Genomic DNA, 20,839 nt, shown 5'->3' with positions numbered 1-20,839 from the left:
GAAAGATGAAATTGTATTCAGTCATGACATTTTGTACATTTCCTGCAGATACAAAGAAACTGATGATCCATGCTGGAAAAGATGCACAAATGCTGTACTTGGAATCTAGTTCCATATGGTGAATCTGAAAGATTCTTTTTCAACAAACAGCATATATTAGCAGGTTGTTTGCTGAATGACCATTGAGGCCTAAGACTTGCAATAGCTACTCACTGCCCTTTGTTCAGTTTAAGGGCCTCAAGAAACGCTGTGGATCTGGAAGCTAAGATAGCTGCTGAAATTGTGCATTCACAAATGCAGTATCTTCAACCCATCTTCCTGAATAGATATGGCACTGCAACTGTACTTCCTCAGCTCTGAACAAAAGCTTCAACTAAGCACACTTATTACACCTAAACTAGAAACCAGTACAACAATGCTGACCAATTAAACTTGCCCCAGGTCCCACTTCTTCATCAGGACCAAATGGCTTGGACTGGTTTACATCAGTCTTAAATTCTCCTAGCCTCAGGTTGCTTCTTTCAGACAGGCTACTAGGAATGCTACTGAGGCTCTACTCATTGGCACAGACCAAAAGCATGCCAGAAGTGATAACACCTTAACAGCATAGGCCACTGAACTCTGCTATCCACATGTAGAAGCCTAGAAGATAAGGGGACTACTGTGTATGTCTCCAAACACCAATAGCCGGATAACTGTGGAGCCAACCAGGATTGTTGTGAGAAAGAACAGGATGTGGCTGGAGAAGGGGGCCATATAGAGGTAGGGCAGTGCTTTTCCGGGACAAGAGTCTTTGTTCTGGCTCCTGGAGATAAGCACAACACACTACAGGGCATGAATGAGGTCAAGAAGCGGGCACGGACTATAGGGGGTATCAAGACCAACAAAGATCTCCAAAGCCCTCTGATCCATTTCCAGAAAGATCTAAAATGATGGACTGAGCGTGATAACTAATTTGCACAGGAAGTGAGAAACTTACCTTCAGGGCAGAGAAAACTTATCTATAAAAAGGTACCCCCACAAAGCCCAGGTGCGATTGCATCCCAGGACCTTGGCCACACCATCAGCTGGATCAGTCCCAGAGCCAGGACTGATGATCTCTCTTCCTTTTTGCCACTTTCACCCTCTTTAACCCATCTCTCTCTCTTCTTTTTCACTCTATCCCTTTATTCAAAACCCACTACTGTTGCTTATACTGGGAGAAAATGGGCTAACATACCAATTTTCATGGCAAGTGTATAACCTAATGAAACTTTGTAAGCTTTTGCAGACCTCTGACTTTTGTCATTCCTTTCAACCATAAGCACCTATGAATCTTGGCTGCTTCCCTTAAGAGTGGGACACCACACCACAAATACTTTGGTAGCAAAGATGTAGTCAAAATTCCAATTCACTTGAATTCAATTGAACTTTAAGATAATGAGAAGTCCTCAAGGTTTTGTTGTAATACACAGCAAAACCTCTGAGAATGTTTTCAAATCTTCCTGTAAATTGAAAGTATCTGTAAAACATCAGACTGAGAGCACAAACAGCTGGCGCAGCCAGCATGAAATACCACCACCTTAGCCACCCTGACCGGAAGAGGAAAGGATATGAGGCAACCCACAAGGAGACAAGATCAAGAATAACATGAAACCACACCTTTAGACAATCTCAACACAGGTTGGTGCAGTCCTGCTTTTGGTCTGCCCCTTGGCATGCATGCTTAGCTCACAGAATTTACTCAACAGAGAGCTAACCAGAAGGAAGTAAAAGAGTGAGTGAGCAATCAGGCCAGATCCATGACCTATCTCATCACATAATTCTCTGAGCACTGAAAGCAGCACCAGGGAGAAGCATGTTAGTCCAGTTTCTCCTCCACTTAAGCTGCCGCGGGACTGCCTCTCAAAGGATACAATATGCTCAACTATTCCAGCAGGTCTACTTAATGAGAGTAAGTGCACAGAAGAATTGATTTTATGATCTTCTTACCCTACTTAGCACCGCAGCTAGAATGAGGCAGCAGTATACTCTTAGCAGGAGGGCCATTCTCTTTCCCGATACTGATATGCATATTGCAGTAACAGTCATCTTACTCATATTTATTTACTGGCATTAAAGATTATTTGAAAATGCGCCATGTCAACTAGGCCTTTCAGTGTTAGAAGTCTGAGACAGCTCTACTGCACAAGTATTTGACATTACTATGGCAGTAGCTCTAAATCACAGAATCACAGAACGGTTTGGGTTAGAAGGGACATCAAAGTTCACCTAATTCCAACCCTACTGCCCTAAGAAGGGATGTCACTCACTAGATCAGGTTGCTCAGGGCCCATCTAAAGTGGCCTTGAAAACTTGCAGGGATGGGGCATCCTCAACCTTTGGGCAATCTGTTCCAGTGCTTCACCACCTGCTGAGTAAAGAATTTCTTCTTAACATCTATGCTAAACCTGCCCTCTTTCAGTTAGAAAACCAGTTTTAATCTTTCCGTTTAAAGCCATTCCCCCTTTTCCTGTCACTATCTACCCATATAAAAAGCCCATCTCCTTCCTTTTTGTAAGCCCCCTTGAGGTACTGAAGGTCTGCAATGAGGTCTCCCTGAAGTCTTCTCCATGTTGAGCAACATCAGCTCTGGGTCTGTGAATCAGTATCTTCAATTAATAATGGATAAGAATATATCCTTTCTTATGAACTTAATCAGATCTTGAAGACAGGCATCTGCCAGTTTGCAACCAGCCACAGCATAAACTGAAATTCACTAAGGTTTGGTAAGTCTGTCTACCAGGAAATTTTTTCAACTTAAGCTACTATTAAAGTACTTGAACAGAGAGATACAGAGACAAGTATCAGGTTGTCAACACACTGATCATTCAAAACAGAGACACTTCTGTGATGCTGTAGAACAGAGACCAAAATGCAAGCAGTTAAGCAACTAAATAGACTGGAAAATTTCCAGTTCACACCCATTTGGCAGGGTTTGCTGCAAAAGCTCCTTCTTTAGTTCAATACATTTTCCCAGTGCTTTTATTGCATTTTGGCCTTCTTGCATCAGCTGGAAAAGGGAGATCATGGTTTCTGGAAACAGAATTAGTGGCAAGAATCCTCATTTTCTTGTTTCTTTTGTGGAATGCTTTTAGAACACATACTTTTGAGACTTTCTCCATGTACCTCAGAATTGTGAAATACACCCAAATATTTGGAAGTATTTAAACCATGTTAAATCCACTTCACACTTAATGACCTCAACAAACTTCTGGTGTTATTAAGTCTCAATGAACTAAGTATCTTTGAGTAAATCTTCAATACAGCTCTTTGAGTGGCTGCTAAACACAGCCTGAGACACTTCTCATCTGCAAAGAGAACATTCTGCAATACACCCAGAGACAGGTCCAGCAAAAAGCTGCTAGCACAGCTGCGCTGGGCTGCATCACAGCATTAGCTCTGGACAGTGCTGCCCATACAGGCTCCAGCCTAAAAGGCTTGTCCAGAACCAAGCATCCACCGTGAGACCCCAGCTCTGAGGCCAAAGTACCTCCTTCCTAATGCTGAGAGGTTGATGAAGTACTTTCCAGCTACACACCTGGACTAAGCACAGCCATGGAAAATTCAAACTTCACCCCTGGAGGTGGTCTTCTATGCTGTAGCAAGTCAGAGTACCCACGCTCTGCCCCTTGGCCTGTGGCAGCAAACAGAAGGAAAAAGAAAACCACCTCTTTTCACTCTGATTTAAGGTTAAGAAACACTATAATCCCTCAAGAACAAACAAGAATTGGGAATTGCTGAAAGACCCACAGCACTTCCTCAAAGTTAATAGCACTGGTGTCATATAATATAATAATAGTACAGCTGTACAGGATATTTTGGAAGGGCTATTTTTTTTTTCTGGCTTGCCTTGCAATAACTGCCATGCTTCATGTGTGCCACATTCACTATACAGAGATGCTGTTACTCCTGGTTAATAAATCAGGAAAATTCTCAAAATAATAAAAACCCTGAAAGACATAAAAGGAAACTAGAACAACCAGGCACAGTATCAAAACGAAACAAAATAAAACCAAAACAAAAACAAACAAAAATAAAAACTGAACCAAAACAACCTCTAAGAAATTCTGTTCCTCTTTTAATTAACACTCAATCATAAAAATTGTTGTGGAAATTAGCATCTTCAGAGTCTTGAAATTTAAATAATATACAAATATTGAATGATTTAGTCACGAACTTTACCTCCCAATAAAAGCTTCAACATAATATCCAAAAGAAAATAGTTTGTGCACAGCAGCTTGCATGATTTGCAAGGTCACTGAAACCCTTGTAAGAGATTACATATAGAAGGACTCCTAGTATCAAAGGAAGTATATTTTCATAAGAAGTAACAGTGAAGTTCAGCTCTGCAGAGAACAAAAATTGAAATTGATCTTAGGGAAACAGAGAACATATATACACAGGACTTCACCTTATTTACACAAGCAACAATAACTTCCTGTGAAAGTGATCAGGATGGTGTCACTGAGCCTTTTGCAATTGCACTGGACCCAGGAATGATGTTCAGAACTGACAAAATTCTGCTCCCAAGAGGATTTGGAGGGATTCTCTGTTCCTCAGACCAACAGCCTGGCAAAAACGTCTCATTTATAATTGTGATCTGGAAGAAAAGGTTATAACCAGGAGGCAAATGGCTTCTGCCCTTCTCCACAGATGCCACATGTCACTTCCATTGATGGCAACAGCTGCAAAGGGTGAGTGAAGACAAGATGCAGCACACAACCAAAAACCTGGCTTTCATTATCATGCTACATTATAGGAAGCATAACCAGTACTCAGCATGCATGTATTCACGTTCAAGTCAATCCATTTTCACTCAGATCAGCTATAAGGTTCCTGGAGGAAGGTCAAGAAACCTTATCTGAGATATTGTATTGAAAAGCAGTAATAAACCAATAAAACACAAAATTATGGCATACATTTAGTGTGTTTCCCCTCAGATACATTCTTCTATAGCAAAAAGCCAGTATTATCATGATTTTAAAAGTTTGTGTAGCTGCAAAAATCATATTTAAGGTGGAGAAGTGGAAGTAGGAGCATTTATGGGTGTGCCTCTATGGTGGAGCTAAATTATACACTTTCTGTGTCAAGATAAGTGAATAAATTTATCCCAAGAAGAAGGAACCCCACTTCAGAACTATAAATGAATTCCTACAGTGGTTTCTTTATTCCTGATACATCATTGAGTCTTCCTTGGTCACATCCAGGCCTTCCTGTGCTACAGTCAGGTGACCTATGCACACTGCAGAACAGACTTCTGGCAGAAGTTTAACCTGCATCTTCACAGTTCACAGACGACAGGTTTCAGTCTATAGGTCCCCAATAAGCCAGAAAGACTGTAATGAAACCAGCATTAAAACTGCATCAGACAAGTAGTGTATGAAGGGGAAGAAAACCAGATACATTCTGCAAGAAGTGCAGATAGCTCTTCTGTGGAGATATCATTGTAAAACCATCTCCACCACTGAAAGTACCAGCTGCTTACTCACCCAGAGTGTACTCTCTGCAGGAGACACACACTGACACAATCAGCAAGCAAGTCCCAGAGCAACTCATTTACTTTATTACAGTAAGGGAGAAATGCAGAGCCAAATTTTCGCAAGGGTGTCTAGCTCTTAAATCAAAACATACATTTCTTGTGGGATTTGAAAGAGCACTGATTCCCACTGGTTTCAAATGATTCAGACTGTGGGAAATCTTTAAACCCCATGCTGTATCTAAACTCATTCCAATGTTTATGAATAAAGGCAGACACAATTTAGAAGAGAATTCAACTCTGGCATGCCATTGCTAATGGTTGATCAGCAGCTCTTCATAACTGAAATATTATATCTGCATCACTCAAGGCATAAATATAGTCTCAGAGGAAAAAAGTAATATAAACCAAAAAAGCAGCCTGTGCTTGTGTGTCAAGCTCAGCCTGAGGTTCATGTTCTCTTGGAACACAATTACAAACTTCTTACAGAAAATCAGTAATTTACCAGAAAATCCCCCAATTGTCAAAATAGATTCTTCTGTCATCTGTCACACACAAATGTTCAGTGGTATGAGATGACTTTGCTGACTGCTACAGATGTTTATATCATTCTAACAAATGCTGTACTTTGAGCTTGTCTGTACTGCTGAGTATAAACCCCCAGAGAAGCCGTACTGAAGAAGCGGTAGGAGACTACTGTGGACAGCGGATGTTTGGGGACAATCTAGAGCAGGGAGTCCACAATGAAAGATGTGAATCCCAGCAATAACTTCCATTTTATTAAACAAAGACTTGGAAAATCTCTGTCACTGTAGAACCACTGAGGTTTTTTAATTCCTTCAGATTTGACTTAGAAATAAAATTGCAGGTTACCTATGCATGAAAATACAGCAATTTCAAATACAGACTGTTCCAAAAGCACCAAGTAAAGAGAGTAACAAGTTTTAAATGATCAGCACCATAGAATACACTCAAAAGTCAGCTGTTCTGTACAGAGACAAAAGAAAACAAACTGCCCTAAAGCTTAAATTTTCACTTGATTAGCTTAATTTTAAGATGTTAACACAGGCTGAAATTTACTGAGGACAATGGTGCTAAAGCATATATATAAAGGCCTTTTCTACTTTTCACTTGAACCTTTACCTTTAACATAACTTGTTTCAGCTGTTGTCATTTGCTGCATTTACAGCTTTTTGTATTGTGTTTCTTTACTTTGGAAAGCCACTAAAAAGAGAAGCCAAATTATTATCATGACTGCAGCAAATTCAAGAGTCACTTCTTCATGACACATCTTGTTAAGAGCTACAGAAATGCAAACTACAGAAAAATCAGTCACAAGCTTTCTTCTGCATTACTCAAAATGCATTCATCTAGTTCTATTCAGCATTTTCTCCAGTAAGGAATATACTTAGATGATGTCTGCTCATAAAGATGCCTCATGAGTTTTACATTTTTTTCTGTATTTTAAGAGACCCTAACAATTTCATAAGCTGCTTTCCTCCCACCACTTCTAATACCATGGTATTTCTAAACTTGCTCTATCACCCCGATGCACTTAAGTGCAGAAGAGAAAGTACCATTTCAAAAGCCTAACTTCTAGTAACTTCCAGTAACTTCTAAATCATCCAACAAAAGCCTTCATGTGGACTCTCTAGCTAGCTGTCTCACCAATAACACTTCAGTAAATAAACACTGCAAGAGCACACCCTCGATGCTATTTGTATTACAGACATGGCTGGCAATTCACACCCATGGCACATGCTGCATAAGCCTCTCAGCTGTGGGAGAGGCCCAAGGAAGCTCTTCCTGCACAGCAGGGCTACAGACTGCTGTAACAGGCCAGTGACAGAGCCTGAAAGGCAACCCAAGTCTCACAGCCCACATACATGGAGTGGGTGTATCTGCTGTGCTCCTCCTTCAGACAGAAATTGATGGAATATTAGTTTTCCAGTCACCTATTGACAAGTAGCCTGATGAGAGTAGTTCCATACAGTACCAATACTGGAATCTAGTTATAAAAATTTACAGCTGGTTCAGCAATGGAAATATTTGTGAATATGCTGTTTCAAATCCCACAATTTCTTCATAAATTCAGAAGTTCTCCACTAGTATTATGAACACACAAACTTTGTATCACGATTACAGACTTTTCTCCAGACTCATATTTTTTGTTGCAGATGTAGATGACAGGAGTTTTTGAATTAAATAACTCTTCTGTGTCAAAGATGCATTTGGCTTAGGTTTCTAATGCTGCTTTCTAAGACAGTCTGGAATCAATATGCAGAATCAAAAGGAGCTTTATAACCCACCCCACCTAAACATTGCAATATGTGCTATGCATTCTGACACAAAGATTCTGTACTCATAATACTTTGCAACCCTGACACGATTATAGTCATGATCTCAAGACTGCTATCAGCTCAAGTCTGCACACCATTACTAACTTACTTGGCATTTCTTGCTCCAATTCATCACTTGCATCATCGCTGCTGAAATACAGAATTTTTCAACATGATTTCCACTGACAGTGGGACAAAACTTCTTTTTAATTTTTTAGTTGTTGTTCTGGGCTCTGAAATTGGACAAGAATAATGCATCATGACAATTTCTCCTGCTACACTAATAAGAACTATAATTTCATTCTCCAGTCATGATGGAGAATAGTGGGGCTACAGTAGTACCTGGGGAATGGAGGGGGAGGGGTATCAAAAAGAAGTAAAGTAAGATATGAATGTGCTGCATAATCATGGAAAGTATGTGCAGTATTTCAAGTGGCTGACAAACCTCTGTTCAGTGAAATTAAAAAACATTAATCAGGAGGCACCAAGAAAAAGGTAAAAACCACCTAAGCGTTGAATAGAATAAAACTTGTGATTACTCTCTGCTAGTGATTTTTTTTTCTCCTACAAACAGCTACTATGGTAGGATACATGTTGCTTTTTTACCACAGAAAATATTTACATCAATTTCTAGAATCAAGAACATCAGTTTTGAATAGAATATGACCTCCTTTGGGTTTAAGAGTAAAGTCTGCATTAGTGTGTCACAATCATGAACTTCAGGAAACATATATAAAGGCAAAAATCCTGCTTGATAAAAATAGTATCCTAGAATTTATCACATTTAGAGGAAGAAACCACAAGAATGCTGTTGAGCCCTGGTACTGCTTTACTGCAGTAATGTAAATGCTTCTAAAGGCACAATCTGCAAATGTAGAATCTGCAGAAACAACTTAGGTGTAGAACATCTTTGATGCAAAGTTTACCTTCACACACATGACTGTACTAGTTCCCTGAACTTTTTGTCATTTTTTATATCAACAGTCTTCCCAAAAACACTGCAACTATGTCTCTAAGCCCAGTAAGCCAACATGCCAGTCTCAAACCCAAGCCTGCATGAATTCTGAAACCAATAATGCTGAATTCCAGAAATAAAGATAAGATAGTAAACCTATTTTATAATCTCTTATCTGATTAACTGTATTTTAGTTGATCATTGGTGTTCTGGAGAATTATCTCAATAGCCTCATACAACAGTGTCAGTAGAAAATGCTATCTATCCTAAGGGGCATTGATGGATGATACTTGAGCATAAGAAGCTTATGAAATTGAAATTCCCCATTATAAGACAACATTAAAGTTAGAAAGACAGTTTTATAAGAAAAACACATCAGTCAAGCTGTCTATTTTGAGAACCAACCTAAAACAAGTGACTGCACAGGTTCGAAAACCCATATTGTCCTCAGTAACTGTAATCGTTCTTATTTTCCACCACTCCCTCTGACACTATTTAAAAGTCAGAATGTCGAACACTATGCATCTAGCAAATTACCATACACATCCCTGTCTAATTCTAAAAACATTTGTGAAGAAATTACCTTGACTTAGAGCACCTCCCTCCCATGAAGAGCTAACTTCAATCAGATCACAGATTCATGTGTGACTTTTTTTCCTTTTACCATACTTTCATCTATTTTGTTTTTCTCAAACACTCTGTTCAGCCAGTCCTTGATGTACTTATGTAATACCAAGTCACTACATAAAGATCTGCTCAGAAAGAAAATCATTCTCATTTCAATTGCCAAAAAAAGATAGGGGGAAAAAATAGAATGCTTACCTAAGCCAAACAAACTCTTAAGTACTTTACACTCATTTATGCCCATTTCCAAAAGAAACTGAGCAGTTAAAGAAAAATCAACAGGATATGCAGATCTGCTCATTAAAATGTAGAGAAAATACCATTTAATTAGAAATATTAAAGGCTTCAGTGACTTTTAAATTATTGTGATTATTTACCGCACTGTGAATGGTGTCTCAGATACATTTTGGCATATCTTTAATTGCCCAACTTTTAAAATATTCCTGAAGTGTTTAGAAATTAAGTTGAATTGATGAGATACCTGTAATTCACCTGTACTGGCTTAAAATTGCTAGATAAAAAAACAAAAAACAAACAAAATAAACAAAAAACCCTCTAGCTATCTTCTTTACAAATGAAAAGAGCCCTTAAGACAGCTGATTAAATCCAGATACATCAAGTTTTGCAAGATACTGAACTACATTTTCCTCCCTTCATCTTCCTCTTTAAGTGGAAGAAAATGTGATAAATATTGAAGTCTCTGTTTTTGTCAGACATTTCTACAACAGTTTCCAGGGTTCATTTTGCTTTTTAAGAAATAATTTTTAAAATTTTTTGCTGAAATCAAGTGGAATTTAGAAATGCTATCAAAAATGTAATCAGAAATGTTAGACTAGGCTCATTTTTACTATTTGGTGCATGCATGGTTCAATTATACATAGCTGACAACTACTTACTAAATATGCACTGCTAATTATGTCTCAGCATTTAAGGGCCATAGTTGACTGAAGCTGGCAGGAGATTATTAGTAGGCTAATCTACATTTAGAGCGGATGATGAGTATTTTCATCTAAGATATTTTAGTTAATACTCCTTCAAGTTCTCTTTGAACCATTGAAAGGCATGAAGCAAACATACATCAGAAATCACCAAGACTTCAGACTATGTTTTACAAAGCAAAAAATAAGACATTAAGAAGGGAAGCCTTAATGATGTACAGTTATGTTATACTGTAGGTCTATCCTCATAAATCACAGTAAATTTATATGCATTATGAGTGTTGAGAGGTTTAATGTTTTGTTTCATACAAACACAGCTGTAAGTTTGATTTTTCAAACCTTCATGAAATCACATCACTTCTTCTTCTTGTAACTTAGCTGGCCTTTACAATGAATCCAGGAGGACTTCATACCCTGAATATGACCATTTAACTATCACATAATTGGAAAACACTTTCACTGCTGAATTTCTATTTCACATTTAGTCATGCTGTGTTATTTTCATACACTATTTTTAAGATAACATAGTGTGCAGATATTCTTTATTATTACAAATTACACTTTTGATCACTGAAAGCACACAGCAAAAGAGGACAAGAAGGATAAGAGAGAAAGAGTTTAGGTCATCTACAAATGCTCTGTCCCACCACCCTGTTAAAGCAGTTTAAAAAAAAAGTCTCTGCAAAAGCTACACCCTCCATGGCCAGTTTTGTTTCCGACACTGTTACCCATTTGCATTCTTCTACTACACAGCTTCTACTCCTTAATGCTGTTCCAAATCTGAGAGAGATATTTTCACTATTTTTAAGCTTCTGGAGAACAACTAACGCTTAAAAAATACAGTATAGAAAGTGCAACAGGGATAAAGAAACAAGTGTGAAAATCGACAGATCCTTCTAGACCTAAGATAAGCAGCATAACACAGTTTTTGAGACTGCAGCTGGTTTATCACTGGTCAGTTCTGACAGTACAGAATATATGTGGAGCAGATGCAAACTTCTACACCTAGCTCTCTTCAGTCCAGGCACTGGAGGTGATCAACTCTCCTAGTTCTTTACATGTTTATGGACTTTACTGCCAAAGCAGAATGACAAAGTACTTTTTATATTTTGCAACCGTTCCATTAAATTCCAGCCAAACAGGACAACGGAAAAGTAATTTTTTCACATTTACAGTTTGCTGAAAAGCCACTGAAATAAGCAAATTATATTACATAAGCGTGCAGTTATGTAGCACTGTAAGCCAGACGCCTCCTGACAGAATTAAAAGGGGCCCACTCCAAGTCAAATCTCCCATTACAAGAAAAGCGTCCATGAATTATCAAGACCCCGCCTATTGAACAGCTCAGAGTCTAAAAATTAACCAACGTAAGAAGCACAAAAACATCGGGGATTATTCAGCTTCCTGAGCCTCACTATGCGACAGCCTCCACAACAGAACCAAGGCTCTCAGATTTCACCTGCCCTGGAATGAAGAGATGTCAGGGCGCTTGAAACCTCTCTGACCTGAATGCAGAGAATATAAGGTCTGTAATGAAACTCTACGGCCTTCCTATTTCCACCTCTGAGGACAGCTCCTCTGACTTCTGAGAATTGCTACTTTTAAGGAAATGGCTCTGCGTGGGGCAAAAGGAGTAAGCTGTGAGTGCCTACAGCACAGAACTGAAAGCAGCAGTCCATGAGGCAAAGCTTGCAAAATTTCAAAGAGGGGACAGGCATATGCATGCCTGTGCCGAAGAGTCTTTTGTGAGAACTGGTTACAATACTGCCAGGAGGTGTTTGTTTGTTTGGGTTTTCTTTCCCTTTTTCTTCTCCCCAGGAGAGGAGGAAAATGCAGTATCTCACAAAACTTGTTAAATGCTTCTCTTTAGCATGTATTTCATATACACTAAAGCCACATCACACAATAAGCTCAAAATTGCAGATCAGGTCAGTTTCCTGCTTCTGATTTTTTTTTTAAGCAAAAAGCCATTAATTCAGTACTATAACCTTTGCTGTATGAAAATCTAGCAAGCAGGGGTATTTTTTACTCTATTTACATTTTATATATTTACATCTGTTTCTTTTATTTACATTCACACCATGTATCTGTCAGTAAGATAAGTAGATGGGGGAAAGTTTTAGTTACTATTTTTACAAACGGGGCCAAGTACATCATAACACAGAACCTCAGGCTACCACACCTTCAAATGAAGGTGCTGTACTTTTGTCGCCGTGCAGCTGGCAAACTGGGGCGAGAGGACGCAGCCCTGGGCACTCTTGCCAACTAACTCGATCGGTGTGCGCAGCCCTTTGTTCAAGGGCATCCATCGCGTGTATTTTATGAAACTAGTATCAAAAGCACAAATTTTCAACCACGAACACATGGAGCGTCCCAGATACCAGCGTCAGCATTAAGAAATTGTCCCTAGGCGTCCGGTGTCAAATCTGCTTTTCAAAGTTCCCGTGGCCTCGCAGTTCCTGCCTACTCCAGCTCGCACTCATCGCACTATGCGAATTTGCATCCCTGCACTCTGTAGGACACCGAGGGAAAACAGCCAGGGAACGTTTAACCCCTGGTAGCAGTCACAAGCGCTGATTCACAACACGCTTGCTGACAGAAGAGTTTCTTCTTTAGCGCGGGGGACAAAAGCGGACTCTGGTGCGCTTTTGCCTCCCCACGTACCCGCCGCGGCCGCCCGGGGATGTCACTGCAGCCGGGGGCAGCGGGAGCACCGGGGCTCGGCCCCCGGAGGAGTTGGCGGCCGGAGCTGCTCCCGCCGCCCCGCGGTGAACCCGGGGCGGTGACGGCGAGCGCCGGCCGAGCCGGTCCCGCGGCGGCGACGATCAGCCCCGGCCGGGCGGTCCTTCTCACCTGCGTTGTAGAAGCGGTCCAGCACCGCCGTCTCGCCGAAGTCCAGCTTGCCGAAGTGCAGGGTCTCCAGCGCGGCCCCCACCGCCTCGCACGCCTCCCGCAGGCTCTGCAGGGCGCCGCTCTCCGCCGCCAGCAGCGGCCCCTGGCTCGCCTCGTTGATCACGTAGGTGACCGCGGTCCGCCGGCCGTCACCCTTGGCCCGGGCCGTGGTGCTCGGGCAGGCGGCGGCGGCCCCGTCCTCAGCCCAGAGAGCGGCGGGCGGCGCAGCCAAGTCGGGCGGGAGGCTGCGGGCGCCCGTGTCGGCCCCGGGCGCTCTCCTGCCGGGCACCTCCTCGCAGGGGGTCCCGCCGCCGGGCGGGCCGGGCACCGGCAGGCTGACGATCCCCTCGCTGCTGTCGCTCATCCCGGCGGCGAAGGAGCAGCCCCGGGCTCTGTTGCGCTGGCCGGGGTTAGGCGGATGCCATAATGCGCCGCGCGCCCCGGAGCGGTCCCGCTGAGCTGCTGGAGGGGAGAGACGGCCGGGCTGAAGCGAGGGATTCCCACTCGGGCGCTAGAGAAGGCTGACGGAGGCGGGGAGACGAGCACAGCCTCCCTCCGTGCCTGCCACCGGCACCATGACGCGCCGCTCCCTTCTCCCCCGCACCTGCAGGGACTTCCCGGAGAGCCGACCCCCGGCAGCCTGGCCTCCTTCTCCTGCCACTCCCGATACCTTGCTCTTCCTCCGGCAGCTTCACTCCTCGGGCAAAATTCCTCGGCCGCGGGGAGGAACCACTTGTGGGATCGCGCTCCGGCGCCCCAGCTCTAGCCGAGCGACAGCTGCGGAGCCGCTGGCAGCGCGGGCTGGGGCGGCCCCAGCACCGGGCACCTCCTCCGGCCCCGCCTTCGGGCAGAAATAACCTTTTCCGCCCCCCCAGTCGGCGTTCCGCCCGCGTCCCGAGTAGGAGCTCTCGAGGGAGTCCGGTTGTGTCCTCATGGGCTTGTCAGCCTGGAAGGGCGCCGGTCCCCTTGGGAAGTCTCGGCCCGGCCACCCCCTCTACTTGAGGCGCCCTAGGAGAGGACGGTCCTGCCGTCTTCTGCGGGGCTTTATTTTGTGATATCCTCCCCCCTAACGGGACCCCACGGTCGCGCTTCAAATCTGTGGGGTCAGGCTGCGCCTCCCCGCCGCTGAAATGACGGGGGCCCTGCCTTCCCCCCCCCCCCCCCCCCGGAGCCTTCAGAGGTGCTTGGGGCTCACCTGAAGGAGCCTGTGTTTGCAAAAAGCCAGGTCCTTCCTGTGCGCTGAAACCGGTCCTACTAAAGGGATTCTTATCACTTACTGCTTTTCTTGTTTGTTTTTAATGGCACGCATACTCTAACTAACTTGTCAGGAGTAAATGCTTTGAGTGTTTGCAGTGAGTTGAATGCAATGTCAGGACTGAGTAATCATTAGCCTTTGCCATCTGCTGTTATCCGCCTGAACCTGCCTGGCTCTGTGCTCCCGAACGGCTTCAAGTTCACTGAAGGGTTTATGGCTGCTTTGAGCAGGATTGGCCTCACGCTTTGCAAGTGCTGCACTCGGAAACTGGAAAACTACCCCTGTATGTTGAGTAAATATGTCGGTTCACCTGCAATTTACTTGTCAAGAATACTTGAAAGCTTGATAATTACAAAAAACATTACTTCACAGAGAAAGAAACTAGCAGGAATAACTAGCATTTAGCCAAAAGTTGTGCTAACTTTGTATGGTGTAGCACCCAGCAGAGGAAAAGATCCTTTGGCAATTGAAATAATCCATCTTCCATATGAAGAAAAGATGCCCCAAAATTTCAGATTATTTGTAGTCCAAGAGTGAATATCTGGGCAATTCGAGACGGTTTGGAAAAGGAAATAATGTTGAGACTTCTGCAGTCTGTTTTTGGATATAAACACTGCGAAAGTGGATGATTTATCAAATGTCTTTTTTTTTTTTAAGGGCATCTATTAAACTGGTACAAGAAAGAAGGAAAAGTAGTATTTATCAGCCTTGTTTATATGTTATATCAATAGGTCTCATCCTGGTAAAATTGATGTTAAAACTAATCCACTTTTGGCGCAAAGCCGCCTGCCTCCTGTATCATTGTTTTCCATTACTTCTGTAGACAGAGGATCAATTCTGGAATAATTATAAAAATTACTCACTGAAGTAGCTTCAGTAGCTCTGTTTGCTTTTGCGTTGAGCAGTCCCCTTTTCCAACAAGATATGCCTGGCATTTGCTTCTGCTGATAAGAAATCGGTAAATGGGGTGGGAAGACCACAAGCAAACTAAACACTAATTTACAGGGAAAAGTTAATATTTGCTCATCTGCCGGATGCAGTAAGTCCTTATTTCTTGCTAAAGTCTGAATGGTAAAGTGTTTTTCTAAATTGTGGCGTTTTCCACAAAATGCAGAATTGGTGTTAATCCATTCAACATTGCAGTTACATCACCTTACAGGAAGCAAGAACAATATGTCTCTGTTGTTCTCGAGAACAGCCCGTGTTTGTCAAGTGCAGAAGGAAGTCATGGACTGAAAGGAGACGGAAGAAGCATGCTATTCCACTTAGTATTACTGACTTGTGAGGCTTGCTTCATTATTCATACCATGTCTATTTCAAATACAAGGTACAAGGTTTTCTACTAATTTGGCTGTGAGTGAGGTTGAGTGTTAAACTGGGGAAAAAAATCAAAGTACTGTTGAATAACATACACAAATTGCTGATGCTTTTAGAAAGTGAAAATGTATCTTTTTATCTGTTAGCTCTCTGAAGCGAACAATCAGGCATTTAGGAGCTCTTTGTGTTTTCATGTTTGATTAGGAGATAATTACAAGGACTTTTTAAAAACTGATCTAACACCCCATTTGTTATCAGAAGTACTCTTACCTTGTTCACTTGTATCTCAAGGGCTGTGAAATTAACGTCTTTAAAACCAGATGGTTTGTATATAATCACGATTCAGTACCATCCTGTTCCAGCTCTGTTTTTTGCAGAGACGAAACAGACAAAAACTTGGAGCAAGCAGTTGGCTGTAGACTTGTTGAAATAACAACCTTCTCTTCGTTATATATTTCTACAGCTGTAAGTCATTTAGCTCGGGTATTAACGAATTTAACATCCAAGAGTTTGCCAACTTTATTAGTTGCAAATATAAATGCAATTTTTGATGAGTTACAAACAGCACATGACAAATACCACAGGCTGGATTTAGCTGATCGAATTAGTGTAAACAGGGTCCAAGACCAAAAAAGACACTTCAAATGTCCTGATTTATAGAGACTGAATTTAAACATAACTGTGCCTGATTTATATTTTTCATGTATTGTGGCCATCTATGTCCAGTAGAAGGAGAAAAATTATCTTAGATGAATCTGCATTTTTAATTTGTTTATGGTAATGTGGATGGAATTAATAGAACAAACTGAAATCTATCTCCAGAAATACTGGGTTTAAAATGGATCTGAAATTTCATTCATCCTTTGAGGCCCTCTCATTTAACTACAGGCTAACATATAGGAGTGAGAGATTGGAGATTCACTGTAAATTGTTCACTGATAAACAGGAAAAAGTTTTCAGGAGTCCAGCATGCTTCAGTTATGAGTATCTAAAAAAAAATCCAGAAGAATTTAAAGAAACTTGGAGATACAAAAATTTGAATGCGATAATAAAACTATGTAAGTTAATGTGATCTTCATAACCTTTAGGCCAGAACTCTCACAAGCACTAGAAACAGTTAAATTGAAATTTAAAAACCTTGTTTCTAAAAGCTGTCTAAAAAGTTTGACTAAGTATGTCACTGTAGACAATGAGAAGTTAACTTTTAAGTTCAGTAGGGAGACGGCAGTATTTTGAGGCAGCCAGCTGCCAGTCTTTAAGAAAAGATACGCTTATGGTCACACTGAACATTTAAAACAATATTTAAGTAGAAAGATACGCTTATGGTCACACTGAACATTTAAAACAATATTTAAGTAGAAGGCGGGGGTGGGGGGTGGTAAATTGGGAGTGGTGGCCATTGTATAGGGATGCAGCTGATCATGGAACAGTAATAACATGGGGAATCTGCTTACCAAATTACCGCATAGTGCACATGGGTGGCAGCCAGTAAAGCCTGACCAAACACTGTGGATACCTCATCAGGGATGTATATTTCACCAGTCAGGATCATCCTTGTAGCCCTCTTCTTGTGAGCATGGTGAAGATTGTGTGCTGTTCCTGCTTCATAGTCTCTTTCCCCATAATTCTCACATTTCCTTCTAAATCTCCATGTCTAAATCTTCATTTGCTTCAGTGTCTTTCCCTCCTCTTGCTTCTTTTAATCTTTAAAACTTCCAGAAATCCTCCATGCTAACTGCCTCTTCCTTTCAAATGCCATAACCCTCAGTTATCCATATGAGCAGGGCCTTTTCCCTTTGCATTCATAACTGCAACCCCCTTGGTTACCTTTGTTTATTTTCAATGTTGCAAATTTTTCAATCTTAAATGAACCTTGCACTTCTAAATGCTTTTTCTAAAGCTGCAACACATTCAGCTTTATGATGATATGGGGATTTCAGCTGGAAACATCTCTATGCTTCTATTAGTCAGTAAGGACTTGTAGAATAAAATTTTGATGTGCATGAAGAAATACCTCACATTCTACTCTCTGCTAGAAGAGACATTTCTATAAGTTGTTCAAACACTTGGACTCGAACCTTTCTGATTACTGTTCTTGCTGACCAACAAGGGTTTTGTAAGGATTTGTGCACAGAGTAGTGATGGTTACCAGCTCAACTCACACCTAAGCTAGCTGTCAGCTAGCAAGCTGAGAAAATGAGGGACGTGTTTGCAGCAGAGCTGAGCTCTTGGGACCAAAAGGGTGGAGCTACTGCAGTAACCATCTCAACCACCACTTCTAATGCTAATGAGGGGGTCCGCTTCGAGCTGAGCCTACAGAAGTGGCAGCTGCATAACGAAAGCCTAAAACTGCATACTAAGCAACTTTCCCTCTTTTTATCGAAATTATGTTGTGTTAGGTAAACAACAATTTCAGTGTAGCTGGGGATGTTTTTCCTTCAGCTGAGGGCTCTCGTTTTTTGCGTGGAACGTGGCTGCCATCTACTGCTGCACGCAGGATCCGTCTGTTCAGTAGAATGTGTCTGGATTCTTCCTCTGTGCACTGGTGAGGCCACACCTCACCAGGGTCCTGTGTCCAGTTCTGGGCCTTTCAGTTCAGGACAGACATTGAGGTACTGGAGCAAGTCCGGACAAGGACAACAAAGGTGGTGAAGGCTCTGAAACATAGGTCTGATGAGGAACGGCTGAAGGAGCTGGGGGTGTTCAGCGTGGAGATGAGGAGGCTCAGAGGTGACCTTGTCCATCTCTAAACACCTCGAAAAGAGGGTGTGGGCAGGTAGAGGTCAGCCTCTCCTCCCCGGCAACTTTTGACAGGATAAAAGGAAGTGGCTTCAAGCTGAACCAGGGGAAGTTTAGGTTGGACATCAGGAGGAATTTCTTTACAGAAAGGATGGTCAGACATTGGAATGGGCTGCCCGTGGAGGTGGTGATGGCATCACTGTCCCTGGAGGTATCTAAGGAAAGTCTGGACATGGCACAGAGTGCCATGGTCTAGCTGACATGGTCAGTCATAGGTTGGACTCAGTGATCTCAGAGATCTTTTTCCATTTAATTAATTCTGTGTTTCTGTGATTTAGTGTTAGTTGAAAGGAGCTTACTGGTAGATAATTTGGTTCAGTAGCTGCATATAAAATGCTGCTATGATTGGTGGTCCTTCATGTTTCTTGAATTTACTCAGCTGCCCAGAGGCTGAGGAGGAAATAGAATCATGTTTAGCAACTTTTTTTTTTGTGACCTTCTCTCTCTACCTGTAGAACAGTTTTTGTTTCTTTTGTTGTTATTCTTCCTTGAAACCATCCTATTCAAGTACTTTCACTGTCCATATTATTTTGCTTGCTACTTCTGTGGATCTTCAGAATGTGAATTCACAAATTTGTCTGTGAAAAAAAAATGTTTGAGAACTAGTCCTACTCTCAGGACTTCCTTGTAACCTTTTATCCCCTTCTTGATCTTTATGTCTATGAAAATTCTTCTAATCATGTCTTTAAAACAAAGCTGGGCCACTGATAAGAACTGGTTCCTGTTTGCACAACCTCTTTGTAGAATTTTACTCATTACAAAAGATCAACTAGCTTTGAAAAAACTTGACGCAAACTTTCCAATTCAGTGATAAATTGTCCATAGAGTAACTGGACTTTAACTGACTCCCTGACACTTTGCAAATGGCTGTGTCCAAATTTAATTATCATACCCCTATGGTGGCCTTTCAATTTATTTATTATATTATTTCTATAGCAGTCACAGAGGGCAATTACATTAAAAACACTTGCTCAGAAAACTGTCTTGTAACTTGCATTTTGAAAAGATTAATTGATGTTAAAAGATTTCACAGAAGCTAAAATTGGTTGAATTTGGCCTGGAGCAGGCAATTCTGTATTGTATTCCTTTGCTCCAGAGTTCAAAAACCTGATCACACATGATGTCAATACACGAAGCCTATAAATCGCCAGTTATGAGGCTTTGAGAACTGCTGTGCTAATCCAAAGGATACATTGAATTGAGTTTCATTTGCACTGAATTTGAACTGATTTTATTCTAAAATCCTGGAGGCTATTTGATAAACACGTTACTTTTCATTTTTATTACAAGACTAAAGAATAAGTAGAACTGCCTAATTCTGCATCTGAGTGCCAGTTTAAGCAAATGGATATTTTTGTGGCTTTAGAATGGATTTTGTAGTCAAGGTTTAGTTGTAAATAGAAGGCCAGGCACCTGGAGTACGTAACTATGTTCCAAGTTCCATGAGGTACCCGTGATTAAATAATCTAATTTGCCTTTGCTGTAACTTTTGCAAGTGTAAAATTACACTTTTTAATTTTTTTATCTTTAAACACATAGACGGGTCATTGTAACTAATTAGAGTGGTCTGTGTCTAACTGGAATAATCTGTCTGTACTTTGAGGGACATAGATACGGATATATATAGGATATAATATGGGGGAAAAAAAGCTGCAGTTGCTGCTTTGCTATTAAATTTCTAAGCATGAACACCCCCTGCCCACCTCTTCTTTTCAAAGGCAAAATTCCCACCGTCTTAAACAGAAGTTGTCACAGGTGAAAGAAGTTTATTCATAAAAGGACTTCCATAGAGCACAATTGCATACTGAGAAGAATGATAAAATATGCAGATCTATTCAGGAATTTCGGAGAATGAAAAGCTCAGAAGGTCTTTTTAAAAGGAAAACTGAAAGCTAACGCACACACTTATGACTGAAACGTCTCCTGCATTCAAGCTGATGCACATCCCCCGAGCTGATCTATGTCCTGCGCGGCGTACAAAAGAGAGGATTGTTTCTGAAATTTGGAAGTGGTTCCTTGTGCGCAGGAAGGCGGTTTTGAGGATCGGTATTCCTGACCCGCCACACGGGCAGGCCCCTGGGCCGCCCCCTGCCATGGCCAAAGATGGCGGTGGCGGCGCCGCGGCTCCGGCACCGCCCGGCGGGCGGGCGCTTCCGCCGGGGCCGGGGGCGCGGCGGCTCCTCCGCGCTCCTCCGCGGCTCGGCGGAGGCCCGGGCGGGGGCC

At 41.9% G+C, this 20,839-nt stretch overlaps 1 protein-coding gene across 1 annotated transcript in view; it reads right to left on the bottom strand.

Annotated features, from left to right (window-relative positions):
- The window catches only part of MAP3K5 (mitogen-activated protein kinase kinase kinase 5), a 97,417-nt gene extending 83,808 nt beyond the window's left edge, over positions 1–13,609 (bottom strand). Inside the window, exon 1 of the mRNA XM_062490106.1 lies at positions 13,207–13,609. Coding sequence (XP_062346090.1) covers positions 13,207–13,609 — 403 coding nt within the window. The remainder of the gene's footprint in view (positions 1–13,206) is intronic.
- Positions 13,610–20,839: the final 7,230 nt, after the last annotated feature.

The sequence above is a fragment of the Cinclus cinclus genome, chromosome 3 (assembly GCF_963662255.1).
Source record: "Cinclus cinclus chromosome 3, bCinCin1.1, whole genome shotgun sequence".
Classification (NCBI taxonomy): domain Eukaryota; kingdom Metazoa; phylum Chordata; class Aves; order Passeriformes; family Cinclidae; genus Cinclus; species Cinclus cinclus.
The sequence above is the reverse complement of the archived record's forward strand: the minus strand, read 5'-3'. Positions and strand labels throughout refer to the sequence as shown.